Below are 19,391 nucleotides of genomic sequence, written 5' to 3'. Positions count from 1 at the left end.
GAGGTGATGCAGCAGAGATTCATAGGTGCAAAGCATTTGATCTCCTTACTTGCCAGGAGGGTGTGAGACCTTTTCACCCAGAGGAGGGGGTGTCCTGGCATTGCTGGAGTCTGGACACCCCTCCTCTGTTAGTGTACAGCAACCCTGAGAAGAAACCTCAGAGACTTGGCTCTCCACACACCTCTGCTTTTGGGGGTGGTGGGAAGCTCCTGAGTCACAGGAGGGCAGGAACGGAGATACTGTTGCATCTTCTTTGCAGCAGAGGCTTGGGCTGGATTTTCCATCTCGTTTGAGGATTATTCCCCAGCTAAGTGGGTCAGAGAGCTCGGTGGCACGTGCTGCAGGGGGAGAGCTGGCATGCAGCACTTGGCCACACTCCTGCAGCCTGGTGGGTAGTGTCAGGGCAGGGAGAGGGACCTCAGCGTGGTATGTGCCCATGGTAGGAGTTATGGAGCGTGGGCATCAGACACTGAGCTGCCCCTTTGAAAGCAACAGGGTGTTGCTGCAGTGATGGAGCTGGAGGGATTGCAGGTGTCCAGGTGGGATTGCATGGTGTCCAGCCCATCCCTTCCTGGTACTGGCACCTGGTGCTGAATCCCTGAAGAGGAATTTCACTAGAAGTTTTCCAAGAGCTTCATTAGAAACAGATTTTTAATGCATTGGCTTTTCTCATCAAGACATGGCTCAGATCTCGGATCAGGAAGGAAGAGATTGTCCCGTGTGAGTTGCCCGCTCTGAGTCCCCGCTGCAGGTTGTCCCCTGTGCCATGGTGTTGTTTGGGGAGGGTTATGGGAAGTGCAGAAGGAGGTGCTGGTCCCATGGATGCTGTAGTTCACTGGGCTTTGAGAAGGGACTGGACAAACTCACAGAAGAAAAAGTTGCTCAGCTGCTAAATACCAAGATAGCAAATCTTGCTTAGGAAGGCTAACAAACTCCTGGAAGCAAACGCATGGGGAAGCATCACCATGTGGCTGCCACATTCATAGACTCTTTCACGGGCATTCGCAGTCATTGGCTGCCGGAGATGGGCTCCTCAGCTGGGTGGCCAGAGGCTCACCTGGGCTGGGATGGTCTTGTCCTCCCCTGCCTGGCACTGGGTGCCCGGGGTGAGAGGCAGTGCCTGGCAGCAGGGCTGGCAGACATGGTGTGTGCCTCCTGGGGCAAGCTCTGCACCCGGTGAGGGCTGTGGTGCCAGCTGGTCGCTCGGGGCTGGGGAGCAGCCCTGACCAGGTGGGGTTGCCTAGGGCTCCATGCTGGCTGGGCACAGAGGAGAGGAGCCTGGCTCTGGCTGGCTTGGCCATGGCTCTTGGGTGACTGGTTAAAACAACTCGCCTAGAGTAGGAGTCTCCCTCCTCGCTGCGGACCCTTGTGTCCGAGTTGCCCTTACATCCGCGTAGGCAGTGAGCAGAGCAAGGTGGTGCTCAGGAGACATGGTTCACCCAACCTTTTCTAGAAGTGTTCACTAACATGGAATGAGTTGCAGCATGGAAGCAAATCCAGGTGGTTCTCTCTGTTGGCTGCACAGGGAGTCCAGAGGTCTAGCTCAGGTCTTAAGCATCTGCATTGTGAGTATTTCAAGGTAACAGGCAGAAGCAGGATCCTTGTCATAGACTCCTAAGGTTGTGAAAACATCTCTAGGGTAGTGCGAACCCAGTGCTGCGGGGGAAGGGTGGCTTTGCCCTACACTGGAGCAGTGGAAGGTCCCCTGTGCCTTTTTGTCAGCTCCCTTGGGCTGACCCTGACTGCAGCATCGGTTTCCTGGGAGAGAAGCTGGTGAATCCCCAAATTCTGCATTACCACAGTGCTCCCACACTGCCACGGGCATCACTCATGGGGCATCAGAACCTTGAAATGGTTTACACACAAATATCTGTCCCCTTTGCAGTGTGATTTCCTCTGGGGGAGAGGGACAAGGTGGGGGGTGACCCCCAGCAGCACACAGCACACAGGGGGGATGCCAAGGTGGAGACTCCCTCTTCCATCTGTCTTCTTCCACCAACCCAGACCTAGAAGCTGCCACCACCAGTGCAGCTCTCTCCCTGTGCTGGTGGCACCAATGGCTTTGTTTGCTTCTACATCAGCCATAGCAAGAGCTGCTGGTGTGCTGGGCAGCTGTGCTGCTCCTACGTGGACGTGCAGCTGTCCTAGTGTAAGCACTCACATTTCTTCCCTGTGGCGGGCACAGGAGAGCTGGTATCACATGTGCCTCCTGCTCTGAGCATCCTTGACCCTGCACCTGTGTGTGGTGGGGCAGGCAGGGAGTGCACAGAATAGCTGCAGCTCCAGATAACATGCCTCGGCGGGCAGGGAAATGGCAGGCTGCTTATCAGCCTCCGGCATGGCCTCTCTCCGGGGGCCCTGGGCTGCGTTTCACCTTGGCTGCCTCCTTCTCGTTGCCGTGGTTACCATCACTTCTAGGCAGCGGCGCGGAGGGGAGGCTGATGTGGATGATGTGATGTGGGAGAGCTCTGCCGCACAGGGCTGCAGCAGCCTGGGAGGGTGGGGGACCAGGGAGAATGCCATGGGGCCAGTATCCTCTCTGGGTAGGAGTCCCTGAGGGTGGCTGCTCACTTCATCCCAGCCAGAGAGCACAATACAGATGTGCCTGTGCTGGAGGGTTGTGCGGCTTCCCACCGGCAGCTCTGGCTGCCCTCATGCAGAGCACAGAAGCACAGGCTGCAAGCATGGCGAAAAGAGCCCGCAGGTCTGCACTCGCTGCCCTTCTCCTGCTCCCCATCACCGACACTGCCGCATGCAGGTGCAGCTCGCCCAGAGCTGGTCATGGCAGTGACAAGTTAGTGCTGGTCAGGGGGTGCTGGCATCCCTGCCAGCCGGTTTGGGCAGACAGAGGCAGATGCCCACACCGTGGTACGATGGGGGACTTGCACAGAGCTGATGGCTGCTGACTCGTCCCTTCCCTTCACTTGCAGAGGCTCCGCTGCGGGAGCACTCGGGGCTTCAGCCTTCGTCCCAGTGCCACAGGCTGGGAGGAGTCCCTGTAAGTGGCAGAGGCTCCTAGATGCGTCCTGTTACATAAAGCAGCCTTCTAGTAGGGAAAGCTGGGCAGGAGCCCTGGGATAGCATCAGGAGAGGTGGATGCCATGGCAGCCAGTGCCAGTGAGTCAATGCCTGGCACTGATTCAGGCTGTGCTTGCAGGTATGTGAACACCCTCCTGAAGCTCATCCCCCCTGTGCTGGGGCTCCAAGAGCAGCTGCGCCAGGCAGTCCAGAGTGGGGACATGGAGACGTCACACGGGATCTGCCGCATTGCTGTGGCCTTGGGAGAGAACCACTCCCGGTGAGTGCTGGGGACACTCCCCAGGAGATGGAATGAGCTTGGAGCAGCCTGCTGTTCCCCACATGCTGCTTCATCCAGGGCCTGTCCTGCACACGGTGATGTGTGTCAGGGCGTAGGAGCCAGGCTTACAGCAGTGGTACCCCCCTGACCATGCTGTCTGCTCCCCAGGGCCCTCCTGGACCAAGTGGAGCACTGGCAGAGCTTCCTGGCCCTGGTCAACATGATTATGTTCTGCACTGGCATCCCTGGGCACTACCCCGTCAATGAAACCACCAGCTCCTTGACGCTCACCTTCTGGTACACGCTGCAGGTCAGTGGCCATCATGGGGCAGCCTGCCCTGATCCTGTGCTCTAGGAAGGGCCAGAGGCACTGGTGTACGGGGACTGGGGTCTGGCATGGCTGCGTTTGGTCCCCAAGGACTTGCGATGCCCTTGCTCCTCGCCCTGTGCTCGCAGCCACCGCAGGGCACATCACTCAGAAATGCTGGCCCCATGGCTTGCTTTTTCCACCCCCGGTCTTCCTTGGAAGTCTGAGCAAGCCTTTAAGGGCCTCATTAGCATAACTCATTAAAACTTCATGCTAATTTTTTTTCTCCAGCAGCAGACTTGGTTGTTTAGCTCCTTGCTACGCAGCTGCACCAGCTGCAGGCAAAGAGGAGAGCGCCTGCCGGCTTACTGCGGGCTAGACCCTGCTGACAGGCTGGTGGCTGTGGTCTCTCAGAGGAGGAAAGAGAGGGCTGGGGGCTGCTAGGGGCTGCCCAGTGTGGGGTCCGTCTCCCAGGGCCAGCGTTCCCTGCACCAACAGAGCAGCCCTTCCACATTGTGCTCTATTTTTAGCCCCTGTTCATTCCTCCAGCTCCATTCCTCCGCAATCTGATGCGGCGTGGCTGAGCGTGGGCAGGGAGGGGGGTGATGTCGGTACCGTGCTGGCAGCTCCTCTGCTTGTGCAGGGCTGGGCTGTGGATGGGTCTGAGGATACAGGTTCAGGCAGGAGAGCACTGTGCTCCCCAGGCACCCATTCCAGCCTGCTTCAGGGGGGGTTGAGGCAGGCATGCTCCTCATGCAGGCGTGCTCCTGAGGCAGGGCAGTGCCACCCCACTGTAACCACACTGTCCTCAAATGGCCAAGTGTCCACCTGGCTGCTGGGGCTTCTGGCACCTTGGCTCCAGATAACATTGCCGATGCAGAAGGGATCAGCATCAGGTGGACCTTGGGGAGCTGGAAATGCACCTTCTGAGGTGTGACAGGTCCCACCAGCCCTGGGAGATGCCCCTGAGCCCCCCATGCAGCAGGCATGCTGGCTCCATTTTCTTTCCCCTGCAACACCTGACGTATTCCTCCTCCTGGCACCAGGACGACATCCTCTCCTTCGAGCCGGACAAGCAGGCAGTGTACCAGCAGGTTTACAGGCCTGTCTACTTCCAGCTGGTGGATGTACTGCTGCACAAAGCCCAGTTCCCCTCCGACGAGGAGTATGGCTTCTGGTCTTCAGATGAGAAGGAGCAGTTTCGGATATACAGGTACAGTTGGGAGGTTTGGGTTTGCTCATCAGGCAGGCACGGATGGAGGCAGCATCCTGTCTCCCTGGAGCCTGAGCACCATGAGGACACCCAAGGAGGGACATGGAGGAGCTTACTTCCACCAAGAGCTATTTTGACTGTGGTGGTGGTACGGAAATGAGCTGGGGTTTTGGCATGGCACCAGCTGCCCTGCCTAGGAAGCCTTGGGAGGACTCTGCCTTGGGCTGGGGCAGTGTCCTTGTGCAGGCAGCACATGTGTCCCACCTGGCAGTGGGAGGGGAAGTAGTGTGTCCACATGTGGAGTGCTCTGCAGGGGATGGGGACAGCATTTGAAGACCCTCCATGTTCTCTGTAGGGTGGACATCTCTGACACGCTGATGTATGTGTATGAGATGCTGGGTGCTGAGCTCCTGAGCAGCCTCTATGACAAACTGGGACGTCTCCTGACCAACACAGAGCAGCCATCCACGTGGCAGGTGAGTGAGGGGACCCGGGCACCAGGCTGATGGCTACCAGTCCCTCGGGAACTTATCCTCACCACAGGGTGTTGAGACTAAAGGGACATGATAGCGGCAAGGAGCATGACCACCTTGCCAGCACGCGTGCGGGCTCTCTGGGTTCTGCTGGGAGGAGGAACAGGTGGTCTTCTGCCTCCCTGTCCATAGCACTGTCCAGAGACCAGCCTCCTTGGCTGTGGTGGGGTGGTCTGAGCTAGAGCCTGGGGCTGGGGTGGGCATCGGAGTCAGTTTGTGGCTCTGACAGTGCCTTTCCCATCCTGGCAGCACACAGAAGCCTTGCTGTATGGCTTCCAGTCCATCGCCGAGACCATCGACGTGAACTACTCCGACGTGGTGCCAGGGCTGATTGGCCTCATTCCCCGGATCAGCATCAGCAATGTGCAGCTTGCCGACACTGTCATGTTCACTATTGGTGAGACCTTTGCTCGTGTGCAGGCTGGGCTGGGGAGGGGGTGCCCCTCTGAGACTGCTCCTGCCTAGTAATAACAGCAGCAAGAAGCAAAGCTGAGCATCCTGGGACACAGGGAGCAAAGAGCCCGTGGCGCAGTCCCGCGGTCTGATCCCATCTGTGTGTGCAGGGGCCCTGTCAGAGTGGCTGGCTGATCACCCCGTCATGATCAACAATGTGCTGCCGCTGGTGCTCCAAGCTTTGGGCAACCCTGAGCTCTCCATCTCTAGCGTCTCCACCCTGAAGAAGATCTGTCGGGAGTGCAAGTACGACCTGCCGCCCTATGCTGCCAACATCGTTGCGGTGTCACAGGTAAGAGCTGGATGCAGATGGATGTGCAGCGCTGAGCTGGGATGGGCTCTGTGCAAACCCCTTCCTTCGCATCAATCAGGGCAGGGGGGTGCAAAGCAGCAGCTCAAGGCATCTTGCTTGGTGTGGGGGACTTGTTGTCCATCCTGTTCCTAGGCCAGTAGACCCAAGTGGCAGGCCCTGTTCCTCCTATGAGTGCAGAAATGGCAGGCAGTGGCAGACACGACTGCCAAGGGGTCCACTGGGGGTGCATTTGGGCATCCGTGCTTTCCCCAGGGGTTTGTTTGCCTTGTTGGGAACGGTATCCTGCCAGCTCGGCACCCGCCAGGCGGCTGGCGCTGCTGCTGAGTGTCTTGGGGGGCATCCTGGTGTTCAAGCCTCTCCATAGAGGCTGAGCTGGTCCCTGCAATGCTGGGGCAGGTTGTCCCATGGTCTTTCTTGGTTCTCAAGATTTGGAACAGATGGGACTCGGGGTCCTGAGGCACTAGGAGAAGGGCTGGGGTGTGCACGAAAGCAGAGAGGGGCCAGTGGAGGGTGTGAGCCTCTGCTCTTAGAGTCTGGGTGACACCATCCTTGAGGTAAGGAAGCCCTGGCTGAGGTTGGCTCCTCAAGCCATCCTGCTGCAGAGCCTGTCTGAGGCAGGGGCTCCCCTCACTGGGTGGCTGAGGGGTCTGGCTGGGGGAAGAGCTTACTAGGGGACGAAGATTTTGTTCACTGCCTGCGGCGGGTTGTGGGAAGGCGGTGTGGCACTGTGGTCTGCTTTTCTGTGCCCACACTGGTGCCAGTTGTCTTGGACTCCAGCATCAGTCCTGCCTCCTGGAAGGGAAGGGGCTTTCTGCAGCACTCACCCTCCTCTTTCTCCCCTTCCCTTTGGCAGGAGGTGTTGATGAAGCAGATTCACAAGGTAAGAGGGGCTGGCTTGCACCTCTGTCTGGTTCTGGTTGCCCCCATTAGTCACGGTCAGCTGAAGACATGAGGGGTGCCATCGTGAGCTGGGCTGTCCCTGGAGGAGAGCTCAGTGCTGCAGCTGTCATGTGCAGAGCCAGGAGTACCTGCTGGCTGCCTGTCGCTGTACTGCCAGGCTCCCACCGCACATGGGCTGGGGTTGTGCTGAGGGTGGTATGTCCCCATAGAGAGGGAAGCTCCCAGGGAGACTTGCCTCTGGCATTTCCCAGTCCCTCCAAGCCCAAGGATGCCGAGATGGCAGCCATGTCTTCAAGAGGACAAAGATTAAGTGTGGGGACAGAGCCCAGGCTGTGCCTGTGACCAGGATGGGGTGGGACGCTTGACCCCACAGGGGCTGAGACAGGTCGGTGCAAAGGATGGTGTGCTGATGTAGGGTGAGTGGGGCTAGCGTGGAGATCTCTGGGCACCAACTTGTCTTTCCTTGGCGGGTTGCTGGGAAGAGGCCAGGTGTGCTGGTGGCAGAGCGCCTGTTCCCTGGGTTCTGCCATGCTGGTAGGGAGCTGCTCCCCTCTCCTGCAGTGAGGTGTAGCTGGAGTGACCCAGATAGAGCAGCTCAGGAGCTGGAGCACACCTGGGTCCTGACTTTGCTGGATGGGCCTCTGGAAGCTGTCTTAGCTAGCATGTGTGCGGTAGAGATGCAGGCTGGGCAGTGACCTGCCCCTTTGTGTCTACTCTCTGTCCCAGACGAGCCAGTGCATGTGGCTGATGCAGGCTCTTGGTTTCCTGCTCTCTGCACTGCAAGTGGAGGAGATCCTGAAGAACCTGCACTCCCTGATCACCCCCTATATCCAGCAGCTGGAAAAGCTGGCTGACGAAACGGTGAGTGTCCTCATGCTACCTCCATCCAGAATTGGTTTCTCCCACCGGCTGTAGCCCTGGGGCTGCTATCTTGAAGCAGTGCTCTTGAACGTAGGCTTAAGAGAGTGCAGGGAACACCTCTCTGGCACTTTGCCTCTACAGTCCTGCTTCCTCAGCATCCCACAGGCACAACTATGAGCAGTGTGGTCTATGTCACACTTTGGATTTATTTCCCCTGGCAGCCAAATCCCTCCAACAAGCTGGCCATCATCCACATCCTGGGCCTGCTCTCCAACTTGTTCACCACCCTAGACATCAGTCACCACGATGATGACCATGAAAGCACCGAGGTCAAGAAACTACCAGTGCAGCAAGGACCCAACCCAGTGAGTACAGCAATAGCTTGATGCTCTTTGCCACAGCCTGGCCAAAGCCTCGCTATTCACTGCTGGTGCCAGGAGAGGGGGGTTAATGGGGAACGCAACGTATACCATGAAAAGGGTAGTGCTGATGCATTCCAGCTAAAACAAGTCCTTCAGCTCATCCCACCGCTCCTGAGGTGAGCAGAGGTGACCTACAGGATCCCTCTTGGCTGGGCACTGCTCTGGAGGACAGTCCGGGCACTGCCTGCCAGCTCTGAGCTGTGCCAGGCTGCTTCAGCAGGGAAGAAATCTGCCCAGCTTTGGAGGGTGGAGGAGGCTGTGGTGCCTGAAGGTTTGAGTGCAGGCTCTGCTTAGTCTTGACTCTTCCCTCCCTGGTGCCGTGGTGGTCAATTCTCTTCAGTCCCTCTCATTCCTTACAGGTGGTGGTGGTTCTGCAGCAAGTCTTCCAGCTCATACAGAAGGTTCTCAGCAAGTGGCTGAATGATGCCCAGGTGGTGGAGGTAACCAGGTTCCTCCTGTGTACTGCCTGCAGCTTTGCCTGTTCTTAACAGCAAATGACAGACCCTGGGTGATGTCCTGTAAGAGGGTTGTCTTGCTGGGTTGCCTGAACCAGTGCTGCTTGGTGTCACCAGCAGTGTCCGGCCATTCTTGTCTGTCTCGTGCCCCCATCAGCTCTGCTCTTGTCCAGTTACAAAGGCCTTGCCATAAGCGAGATGAGAGGTGGGAGACTTCCATGTTTCCTAAGGGGATAGCTCTACTCTGACCTGGACCTGTATCATCTGGTATTTCTCCAGTTTGCTCACTTCAGAAATGCCCAGGTGCAGCGTCCCACCAGCCACTCTCCCCTGTCCCTGAGGGAGCCTTCCTGCTGCAGTGGGAAGGGTGTTCCCAGTCTCTGGGTGCGTTCTGTGCTGCGAGGCAGAGCACCAGTACCAGAACAAGTCTTGAGTCCTCTGCCTGGCTGGTCCTGTCCCCATGGCCAGCTCTTCCCTCCCTTGGGACCTGTCTGTCAAGCCCTACTCCCCCAGGAAAGATCTCCAGTCACCCATTGCTCATGTGGTTGCTCTTCTCCTGCAGTCCGTCTGTGCCATCTTTGAGAAGTCCGTGAAGACACTCCTGGATGATTTTGCCCCCATGGTGCCTCAGCTGTGCGAGATGCTGGGCCAGATGTACAGCACCATCCCCCAGGCCTCTGCCATTGACCTCACGCGGCAGGTATGGAGCTGCGCTCGGGGCTGGGGCTGCCGCTCCCTGAGGAGGCTGGGGCACGCAGGGCCAGCAGCAGCTTCAGTCATTTTCTCTCTCTTGCAGCTGGTTCACATCTTTGTCCATGAGCCTGCCCACTTCCCTCCCATCAAGGCCCTCTTCTTGCTCGTTACCTCAGTCACGCTGACCCTCTTCCAGCAAGGTACGTGGGATTAACCCTTCTTCGTGCTGGGGCTGTTGTCAGGCTGTTGCATGCATGGAGTCTGGAGGCGTCTTACCAGGAATGGCTGTTTTCACTCCTAGCTAAGCTAATGGGGCCATCTCTGTTTCTTGGATTCATCCCACCCCCTGGAAGGTGGGTACCTTCCCTGCAGGGCAGCAGAAGCAGAAAACCCCCGGCTGAGACTCTGGACTGCTGTGACTGCCCCACTTTTGCAGCAGGGCTGGGTGTAGCACGCTGCAAGGGTCAAGCAGGAGCTCCAGTCCTGTTTGGCAGGGAGGCTGTGCTCCCTAGGAGAACCCGGGCTCCTCCCGGGGCCAGTGGTGCTCAGAGTGGCCAGGAATCAAGCCCTCACTTGAGCAGGAGGATGTGTGTGTGAATATCTGGGAAGGGACCTTTTCAGAGTCACTGCTGGCCACTGAGTCACTGCTGTGATGCTGAGGATGCTGGCATCCTCCCGCAGGGCAGGGGCCCCTCTTTGGCTCGCTACCTGCACTACAAAAAACTAATGGGGTTAGGACAGGCCCTCCCATGGCTCCCCTCAGCCTCTCGGTGACTTGTCCCGTGATGGGGACAAATGTACCTTGGAGCTGCTGGCTCTGGTCCTTCAGCAGCTCTGTTTACAGTCCCTAAGGGCTCTTGTCCTTTGCTCACAGCCGGGTGCTGGGTAGGGTGATGCCTCCCCCCAGTACAAGGCTCAGAGCTCCCTAGAGATGTGGGGGAGGCGTGAGGACCCCTGCTTCATCATCATGCCACGGTCCGAGCAAATCCCGCTGCGCTGAGGTGTCGCTGGGGTCAGTGGCAAGCGAGCCAGGCTTACTGGATATCAAGTCCCTGCTTCTGCCAGTGGCGTGTGGATGCGTGTATGCTGAAACCCTCTTGGCTCGGCACCTGGAGAGGCAGCAATGCCTCCAGGCAGCAGCAGGCATGTCTGCAGGAGGAGAGGGGAGGGAACAGAGCCCAAGCTGTGCCAACACTTGGATGTGAGCTTTTCTCAGGCAAGGAGCCGTCCAGCTCGTTGTGTGCCCAGGACTGTGCTCCCACCCACCCCGTGGGTCCCCTCTGGTGGGCAGCGAGCCCTGAGCAGGGCAAGCCCCTTCTGCTGAGCCCACGGGCAGCAGGAGCCGGGGGGGATGCCTGACCCCACAGGGGCTGAGACGTGTCTGTGCACAGAGTCAGATGCCAAGGTAGGGTGAGTGGTGCTGGCATGGAGATCTTTGGGAACTGAGCTGCTCTCTCCCAGGAGGATGCTGGAGGAGACCTCCAGGAGGGTCCTGGACTCAGGATCTCGGAGAGCATCTGGGAATGGGGTGGGAGGGCAACTGTGCCAGGAGCTCCTGAGCAGCTGATGCTGGTGACAAGCATGTGCACGCCTGAGCTCGGCCGGGCCTGTCAAGCGTTTGCTGAGGTGTTGTCGTTCACTTGCAGTTACCTTCCAGGACCAAACGGTGCTCTGAAGACACCCGCTCAGTCCCCACAGTGCAAAAGCTCTAATTCTCCTTGTGGAGATGGTGCCCAGCTAGCCCCTGCTCCTCCTCCTCTTCCTCCCCAAGGACATGAAGATCTCCTCCTTGGCTCTGTAGCACCCAGGTGCTAGCTGGAGACCCTGGGGCTTCAGACCCTTTCCTTTGCGGTTTCTTTCTGTTCTTGGGTTCTCCAAGTTTCATGATTTTTTGTATGTTTTGTTTCTTTAACTTGCTTCAAGCTGCTCATGTTGCCCATCCCCTTCCCCACACACCCCTCCTCCCTTACACTCCTGTTTTCACTTGTAAATTCTTTCTGTATCACATAACTATATGATGTTGAGTTGCTGTTTGTATGATTTTTCTCTTAAGTTACATCTTTATTATATTTTAGGGCCCAGGGATCATCCTGATATTGTTGATTCATTTATGCAACTCCTGGCACAGGTGTGTTTTAGTTTCTTATTCATTCACTTTCTGTTCTCTCTCTTTCTCCTTTTAATTCAATTTAAACCTATTTTTAGCTTTCTGTTGACAACGTTTTTTTCCTTTTAGTTGAATATCGAGTTTCTCCATCTGTTTCCGTGGAAGTTGAAAACAAAACATTCTCCTTTAGTTCTGGGTTTGCACCATCCCCAGGGCAGTGCCCTCCTCTGCAGGGCAGCCTCCAGCTGCCACCCCCTCGCCTTGCTGAAGCTGGCGTGGGGCGCTTGGGGCTGCTGCCGCAGTCACCCTCGGGTGACAAATTAGAGCATTAAGTGGATGTTTTCCGACTCGTTTACCTGCCCTGCGATGGGTCCTCTGGAGGGGGGATGGGCTGAGCTGGCTGCCTTGCCCCAGGGCCGGTGGGAGGAAGCCCCTGCCTGCAGTAGCAGGCAGCTGCTGGGGTTTGGCTCTGAGCAAAGTGCTTGTGATGGCGTTTGGACCTGCCAGGGTGCCACGCTGCCTCCTGGCCAGGCAGCCCCTTGAGGTGGTGGCAGCTCCTGCTCCTGCAGCCTGGGAGTGCTCCTGTGCCACCGGCTCGGTGGCACACAGGGACGGTTTGCGTCAGCGTGGTGGTGGCCGCGGGCTGGCTCGTGGGGCTGGCACTAGTGTCACCTCTGGTAGTAGGCCGGCAGGGCCAGTGCTATGCTCTGTGTGTATATGCACCTGTTGGGAGCAGCAGGAGCTCCTCAGCCCACCATGGCCCTTGAGGGAGAAGCCATGATGTCCTCGATGCAATCACTGCCCCTGTTGGAGATACATCCCCTGGTACCTACCCAGAGGGTGGGTCGGTGGCAAGGAGGGGCCAGCAAAGTCGCTTTTTACTTCATTTCTGTAATAACAAGACCTCTGACCATGCATGCTGGCCCCGTGGGTATGCAGGAGCACCTGCGCAGGCAGCTGCCAGAGCTGTGGCTGTCCTGCCCTTGCTGGCAGCCTGGAAAGGGTGTCTGGCATGTCTGGAAGCTAAGCTGTCAGCCCCCTCCGATGGCAACTTGGCCCTTGTGTGGCTCTTGTGGGATGGAGCGGGCGAGGCGACTGCACCTCACACGTTTCACTTGACACCGTAATCCCACTGAGATCCATTGCATCTCACAAGGTGTATCGCAGTGTTTTCTTCCCTGCTTTTCCTTTTGAAAGACGTAATGTAATCAAGGTTATCAGAAAGCATTCACAGCTTTTGCTGATGCCAGTTTTAGAACCTGTGACTTTTTAACAAGGGTTTTTAATGTGACGGGAGAATTGATGAATGGGGTTTGTGCATGAAGTTCGTGGAGGTGTTCCCCCCAGCCACTCAGCGCTGGCAGGACCTCCACTTGAGCACTGAGCCCAGTTTGGGGCACAACATTTATGTAGATACAGACCAGAGAGAACAGAGAAAAACATCTGGGAAGGTGACCACCTTGTACACATGGTGAGGAGGAAAGGCTGATGGGAGCCTGAGGAGCTGTGTGAGTCGTGGGGTGTGTAAAAGATAATGTCCCAGTCGTGAGTAAAAACACTTTTTCTGTTCTTCTCAAGTGAAACAAACAGTCGCAGGAGGAAGTAATGGAAAAGGATCCAGGTTAGGCAGTAGGAGATCTTTCTAACAGCACAGGGAAGCACTGGAAGGTCACTCAGGGAGCTGCTGTTGCTTGGAGGGCTTGAAAGGACTTAAGAAGCCCGTTGCTCCTAGAGGGCAAGTAGAGGTGATCCAGCTGGGGAGGCAGGGGGTTAGGTGACCCTGAGAGACTTCCAAGGCTATTTGTTATTTCTTTGGAAAGTGCTGAGTTTCTCTGTGGTTTGGGGTCCTTCTCTGTGTCTGGACACGGCACATTTGTGCTCTCTTGGAGAGAAAAGTGCAACTGTACTGCACTTCCATGGCATGTGCTGTCAGAGGAAACACCACCCATCCTGGCTGCTGGGAAGCTGTTGCATGCTGCCCTCATGGGCAGGATCTGCAGGCAGTGCTGGGGCAGTGTGCTGGCAGCCAACCTGGTCCCTGGTATGTCAGTCTCCAGACAGCCCACATCCTTTGGAAGTCCTGTTACAGGAGCAGCTCAGAGGCTCCTACCTCCATGGCTGCTCCATCATGGATCACTGCAAGGTGCCTGATGTGCTGCCAGCCCACTGCTGACCACAGCCACTCAAGACTTGATGTTTTCCTGGGCTTTTTATTCCAGCAACCCCACAGAGACCAATGGATTCCATCCCCATCCTCCCTCTTCACATGTAGGACTTGTTTCAAGGGTTCTTCCTCTTCCTTGGCCTGCCCCTCTTCTCCGACTGATGATCTGGCAGGATGCTTTGAAACCTTGCCATTCCCTGCTTGGCTTCTTGGTCTCAGGACTTCAAGACTTGTTTGATGGCAGAGGTGGGTCCAGCCTCCCCTATTCCAGAGGACTATGCTCTGTAGTGATGCTGCTGAGCATTTGTAGATCCAAGGATTAAAGTCTGAGAGAACTGCAGATCTCTTCAGATCTGATTTTCATGTGTCAGGGGCTCTGTTTTCATCCCAACCTGCCCAGCCTCCGGAGCCCTTGGTGAGGTAATGCATCTTCCAGAGCAGCAGCAAGTTTGGACTCAAGAGCTTGTTAAGGTGGATACTTTCCCACTTCCCTGACCCTCTGCTCCCGTGGTTGATCACCTTGGCGGAAATATCATCTTCCCTGTTTCAAATTTGTTTGGTTCCTCCTTGCAGGCAGTGTTTTCGTTCTCTCCCTCTGCCACCCAGTACTCTCCTACCTTCTGATAACTCAGAAGAAGCTCCTACCTCCTGATACCTGCACATCAGCCCTCTGTCACCAGCTCACAGAGAGCCGTCTCTCTGTGTGACAGGATCTCAGCTGACTTTGCAGTATATTTGGGCTTAGTTGCAGCCCATGGGACTGCCCAGTTGGTGCGGCTGATTGTTTTGCCACCATGTTAATTGGCAATCCACTCTTGACAATGGCTGGCTGAGCATGAGAGCGTGCTGGCTTAAAACAAATGTCTTACAGATGCCCAAGACCTTGGAGTTATTGTTACTACTCAAAGCTAAGTATAAAATAACCAGTCTGCTGTGAGGCTGAACGGAGTGGTACTGGCACCCTTTGCAGTGAGGTCTGTCCTCAGCCGCTCTCCTCCTGCCTTCACTGTGTGCTGGGAACGGTGTAGAGCATTGCCGCTGTGCCCGAGGTGAGCAGCCTGCCTGGAGGCCTGCAGGGCTCAGTGCCCAGGACGCACAGCTGCAGTGGCCAGGGCTTGCGCCCAGGTCTGTGTCTGCAAATCCAGGCAGGAGGTTCTGGTGTTTGGCAGCTCTCGCCTGCTCCCTGGCTGGCAGGTATCACTAATGTGTGTGCTCCTGGTTGCAGGTAAGGTTTTGGGGCTCTCCAGCCTGCCTCCCCACCAGCAGTTGCAGGCATATCCACCCACCCTGGCAGGGCTCCATGCCAGCATGGACCTTGGGAGCACTGCAGTGACCTTTGCTGACCAGGAGCTCAGGGCAAGCAGTGCCTTGCCTGGCAGAAGATGCAGGACTGACCTGTGATGGCCCAGCCACTGCCATCCCCTACCTCCCTCCCTTCTTGGGATGGTCCAGGCTGGACATAGCAGTCCTTGAGCTCTCCACCTTGCCTGCTGCAGCTGGGGTCATAGAGCCCCATGGAGGACATGGGCTAGGCGTCCCTTCTCCCTGGCAGGCAGGGGCTGACTGCTCCTCCCTGGCCCTGGTGCCTGGCCAAGCTTACATGCCCTTTCCAAAGCTGGAGGCTCTGCTCTGCCAGGCATGTGGTCTGGGAAGAGGTGGTGGCATTGGACACAAGGGTTTGAGCTGTGTGCTCTGGAGTGCTGCAGAAACTGGCCATGCAGCACCCCCACTGTCTCCTGTCTGTTGAAGGAGTGGGGTTTCAGTGTCCCCTCCGTGCCTGCCTGCCTCTGAAGAGCCAGGTACAGAAGAGGAGCCAGCTCTCAAGATCTGTCTGGGGTTCTCGCAGCTGCTGTGGAGAAGAACCTGATGTCTTTTCTGTGCCAGCTTGCAGGACAGCCCTCGCCAGAGAGCCAGTGCCTACCTCTGCAGTGGCTGCTGCAGCAGAGGATGTGGGAGGATATTTGAAAGCATTTAAAGACCTGTCCCCATCCCAGAACATGTGAGCAGAGCTGTTCTGGCAGGAGGCGGGCAGGACAGGCTGGCAGTAAAAGGCACCAGAGCTGGAGCAGGGTTCCTGGTACTGGGAAAGAACAGCTGGACCTACCTGGTGCCTCTTGCTAATGGGAGAAGCTCCACAGGGCCCCATCTCGTGGGGGTAAAAAGCATCTCTGTCTACATTAGCCATGTGCACATGTGCCCAGGTTGAGCTTGCACTCTGTGCTTGCTTGGTGGAGATACCTTACAGGACAGAGCCCTCCCTCTACCAGGGCATACTTCCCGCCATGGCACTGACAGAGTGAGGAGCAGGTGCTGCAGCAAGCCTGCAGGAGAGCCTGAGGGCTGCCATGGGTCAGGTTTGGCTGGGGAAAGCATCATGCAGGTAGGTGGCAACCTGAACATGCTGGAAGACCCTTGTGGCAGCTGAACAGTCTTGCAGCACGCAGGACATGGGTTAAAACCAGCCCCTTGGCCAGGCAGGTAGAGGAACCTGCAGCTTGGGTGAAGTCATGGGAGCCAGCTGCCCTCACATAGCATGCTGTTGGGGAGAGGCTTGTGGTGACTGCTCTGGAGCCCAGACCAGGGCTGGGGCAGCGGGGTAGTCCTCCATGGTGAAAATTGCAGTGTGTCTTGCAAGCATTTTCTGGTATGGAGACAACTAGATGACAGCAGCCATGAGGAGTGGATGTGTTTCTAAACCATTGCCTGTCCGCTAGCTCGCCTTCCGATGTTGGTGCTAGCGTGTCAGGAGGGATGGTGCACACAATCTGTATATACATGCACATGTATAACGTAGTCCCTGATCGCCCCTGTAACAGTCTCTGCTTGTAACTAGCAGGGAAGCAGGTCCCTGTGATTGTGCCCCCTCCACCCAGAAGGACCCAACCCAGGTCCTCTCTTGCAGTGTCTGATACAGTCTCAGAAAGGAGATGGGGTAACCCTGAAACCTGCTATTTGGCTTCAGTCTCCAGCATATATTCTCTGCACCGGGCAGATGGCTGCGGGCTTTCCCTATGGAAGGAAGGGTGGGAAGTAAGTCTGTTTTGCTCCAAGTAGAGACCATGGCTGTGGGTAGATGGCCATGAGTCCTGGGTGCTGCTGGCTGGGTTTCATCCCCAGGAGCAGGCTTGGAGGGAGGCAGTGACCCTGCACACCGCTCAGCCCGAGGGCTGCCTGCCCTGGTATCCTGCTCGCTGAGCTCCAGGCACGGAGCGGGGCTGCTCCACTGCTGTGGCTGTTGTCCCTGGTGGCGCAGTGACAGCAGGGCAGGAGGCATGGCTGCCGTCCCCAGTGCTGGCTCACAGCTGTGAGCACAGTGGCATGGTGGTCACGGCACAGATGTCACTGCCTCAGTGGCCAGGCAGAAACCCTTCCCATGGGTCTGCAAGCACAGACTGAAACATTTTCATCCAGGAACTGCACAGTGCCAGCCCAGGGTGGACCAAGCCATTGCCCAGGGTGCCACAGCTCAGGGTGTCCCCAGCAGCAGTGCTTGACCCTCACAGTGACTGGTGGGATCACCAAGTGGCGGGGGGGGGCGGAACCAACCCAGAACTTTTCTGATCTCAGACTTGCTGCTCAGGAAGTGCCAAGCAATGTTGGTATCTTGTGCTGGTCCAGTCTGGGGTTACTGCTTGACCCAGTTGCTATGACCTCTTCAAGGGGAGAGGAGCAAAGCACAGCAGTGGCTGGTCTCAGTGGGGCCCCGCGTGGCTGCCTGTGTCCCAGGAGTGCTGCTGCTGCCTGGCCTGCTCTGGTGGGACAGGAGTCCTCTGTCCTAGCTATGTGTCCAAAGTGTTTGCGTGTATGCCGCCATGGCATCTATCCTCAGGTCCTGGGGTTGGTGGGCCCTGAGTGTAGCAAACTGCCTGACTGTTTTGAGTGACATTTCTTTGGGGGAGAAAGTGATGGTTTCCTGCTGTACTGTGTGAATCTGCTGTTTACTGTGGGTGTGCCCAGGTAAGTGTGCATCCAGGCAGAGGCTGGCTGGAGCACCGGGTTCCTCGGAGGCTTCCTAGCTGCCTCTGCAGCGCTGGGTTTATGCTGCCTGTCTGTGTGCCTTGCAGGCTCTGAAAAGGAAGCCGGACCTCTTCCTGTGTAGCAACCTGGATGTCAAAGCAGTGTTTCAGTGTGGTGAGTACCATGGGCATGGGCACAAGCGCCAAAGTGCTCTCTGGAGAAGCCATCCTGCCTCTCCTGCAGAGCCAGGCACAGACCAGCCAGGGACTGGGGGCCACAGTGCTCATCTGGGATGGCGTGTCGGGTTTCTGGCTGCTAACCAGAGCACCTTCTGCCCACAGGTGTACTTTCACTCAAGTTTCCTGAGGCCCCAACAGTCAAAGCATCCTGTGGCTTCTTTGTGAGTATAGTGGCATCATGCAGCCTCCCCCCCACCCCGCCCCACCCCACCCCGAGGGACAAGAGGGCAGGAGTGGAGCTGTGGGTCAGGCAAGTGCTCTGCAATGTAACGCTTGGCACTGAGCAAGCTGGGCTCTGTGTTGCAGACGGAGCTGCTGCCCCGCTGCGGAGAGATCGCCCCGGTGGGACAGGTTGTGCATGAGAATGGCAAAGTGCTGCTGCAGGCAGTGCTGGAGGTGAGACACACTGTGACTGCAGGCTCCCCGGGCAGCTCTGGGCTCTGTTCCCAGGCAGCACCCCTGTGATGCCGGGAGCAGAGAGCCTGGCAGCGTGCATGGGTGGCAGGCAGGCTGATGCCAGGGGCTTACCAGGGTCTGTCTGCTCTGTGGCAGGGCATCGGTGGCCAGGCCTCCCGCAGCCTCATGGATCACTTTGCAGAAATCCTCTTTGCCTTGAACAAGCACTGCTTTAGCTACCTGAGCATCTGGATCAAGGAGGCCATGCAGCAGGACGGCTTCCCCTCAGCCCGCGTCAGCCCTGAGCAGAAGGAGACCTTCAGCCAGCAGATCCTCAGGTTTGTACACTCCCTCCCTGGGGTGGCTGCGCCCCACACAAGGTGGGAATGACCCTCCTGCTTCATGTTTGCCCCCTCCCTCTGTCTTAGCAGAGAGCGTGTGAACAAGAGGCGAGTGAAGGAGATGGTGAAGGAATTCACCCTGCTGTGCCGAGGGCTGCATGGCACGGAGTACACAGCAGACTACTGAGCACCTGGACAGAACCGTGGACTATTTGCCTGGACCAGCTCTTCCCCGCAAGGAAGCCCCCCCACCCCACCCCACATTCTCCCTGCCCTGCTGCAGTACGGCTCGTAGAATAACCCTCCACCTAGAATTAACCCACTCGGGACGCTCCTCAGCTAGATTTGGTGGCTGCATCTCAGTGTCAGCATCTTTGTTTCCCCCAGCATGCTCCCCCCTCGCAGGGGACGGGAGTGCCGGCTGCAGGAGGCGGCAGCGGGGAGGGGGGAAGCCTGGGCAGGACTGCCCCAGCACAGGTTGCCCTGTGCCCGGTCTACCAGCCTGTCCCCGGCACTTCCCCGCACCGGGGAGGCTGCCCCTGTGCCTGTGGCAGTGGCTGGCTGGGCAGGGGGGCTTGCCCCTGCTCATTTGTATGTGTGTGGTTGGGAGGGGGGAGGCCCTGCACCTAATTATATTAAGAATATTTCTATGTTGTGGCTGTCATTATTGCAGTGCCTGGGCTTTGTGTGCCCCTTACCTCTGGGGAAGAATCCAGCGGAGGGGGTTTAAATCAAGGTT

At 57.3% G+C, this 19,391-nt stretch overlaps 1 protein-coding gene across 2 annotated transcripts in view; it reads left to right on the top strand.

Moving 5' to 3' along the window:
- IPO13 (importin 13) overlaps positions 1–19,302 on the top strand; it is a 32,278-nt gene extending 12,976 nt beyond the window's left edge. Inside the window, exons 3-20 of one of the 2 annotated variants that reach the window (XM_064455268.1) lie at positions 3,158–3,298; positions 3,467–3,608; positions 4,652–4,818; positions 5,174–5,294; positions 5,601–5,748; positions 5,915–6,096; positions 6,971–6,997; positions 7,744–7,878; positions 8,100–8,243; positions 8,660–8,740; positions 9,318–9,455; positions 9,552–9,648; positions 11,524–11,576; positions 17,784–17,850; positions 18,018–18,076; positions 18,222–18,311; positions 18,468–18,649; positions 18,740–19,302. In XM_064455268.1, the coding sequence (XP_064311338.1) occupies positions 3,158–3,298; positions 3,467–3,608; positions 4,652–4,818; positions 5,174–5,294; positions 5,601–5,748; positions 5,915–6,096; positions 6,971–6,997; positions 7,744–7,878; positions 8,100–8,243; positions 8,660–8,740; positions 9,318–9,455; positions 9,552–9,648; positions 11,524–11,576; positions 17,784–17,850; positions 18,018–18,076; positions 18,222–18,311; positions 18,468–18,649; positions 18,740–18,839 (2,074 nt within the window). In that variant the 3' untranslated portion in view covers positions 18,840–19,302. The remainder of the gene's footprint in view (positions 1–3,157; positions 3,299–3,466; positions 3,609–4,651; positions 4,819–5,173; positions 5,295–5,600; positions 5,749–5,914; positions 6,097–6,970; positions 6,998–7,743; positions 7,879–8,099; positions 8,244–8,659; positions 8,741–9,317; positions 9,456–9,551; positions 9,649–11,523; positions 11,577–17,783; positions 17,851–18,017; positions 18,077–18,221; positions 18,312–18,467; positions 18,650–18,739) is intronic. The other variant, XM_064455269.1, reaches the window with a different exon arrangement.
- Positions 19,303–19,391: the final 89 nt, after the last annotated feature.

The sequence above is a fragment of the Phalacrocorax carbo genome, chromosome 6 (genome assembly GCF_963921805.1).
Source record: "Phalacrocorax carbo chromosome 6, bPhaCar2.1, whole genome shotgun sequence".
NCBI lineage: Eukaryota > Metazoa > Chordata > Aves > Suliformes > Phalacrocoracidae > Phalacrocorax > Phalacrocorax carbo.
Note: the sequence above shows the minus strand (reverse complement) of the source record. Positions and strands in the feature narration are given on the sequence as shown.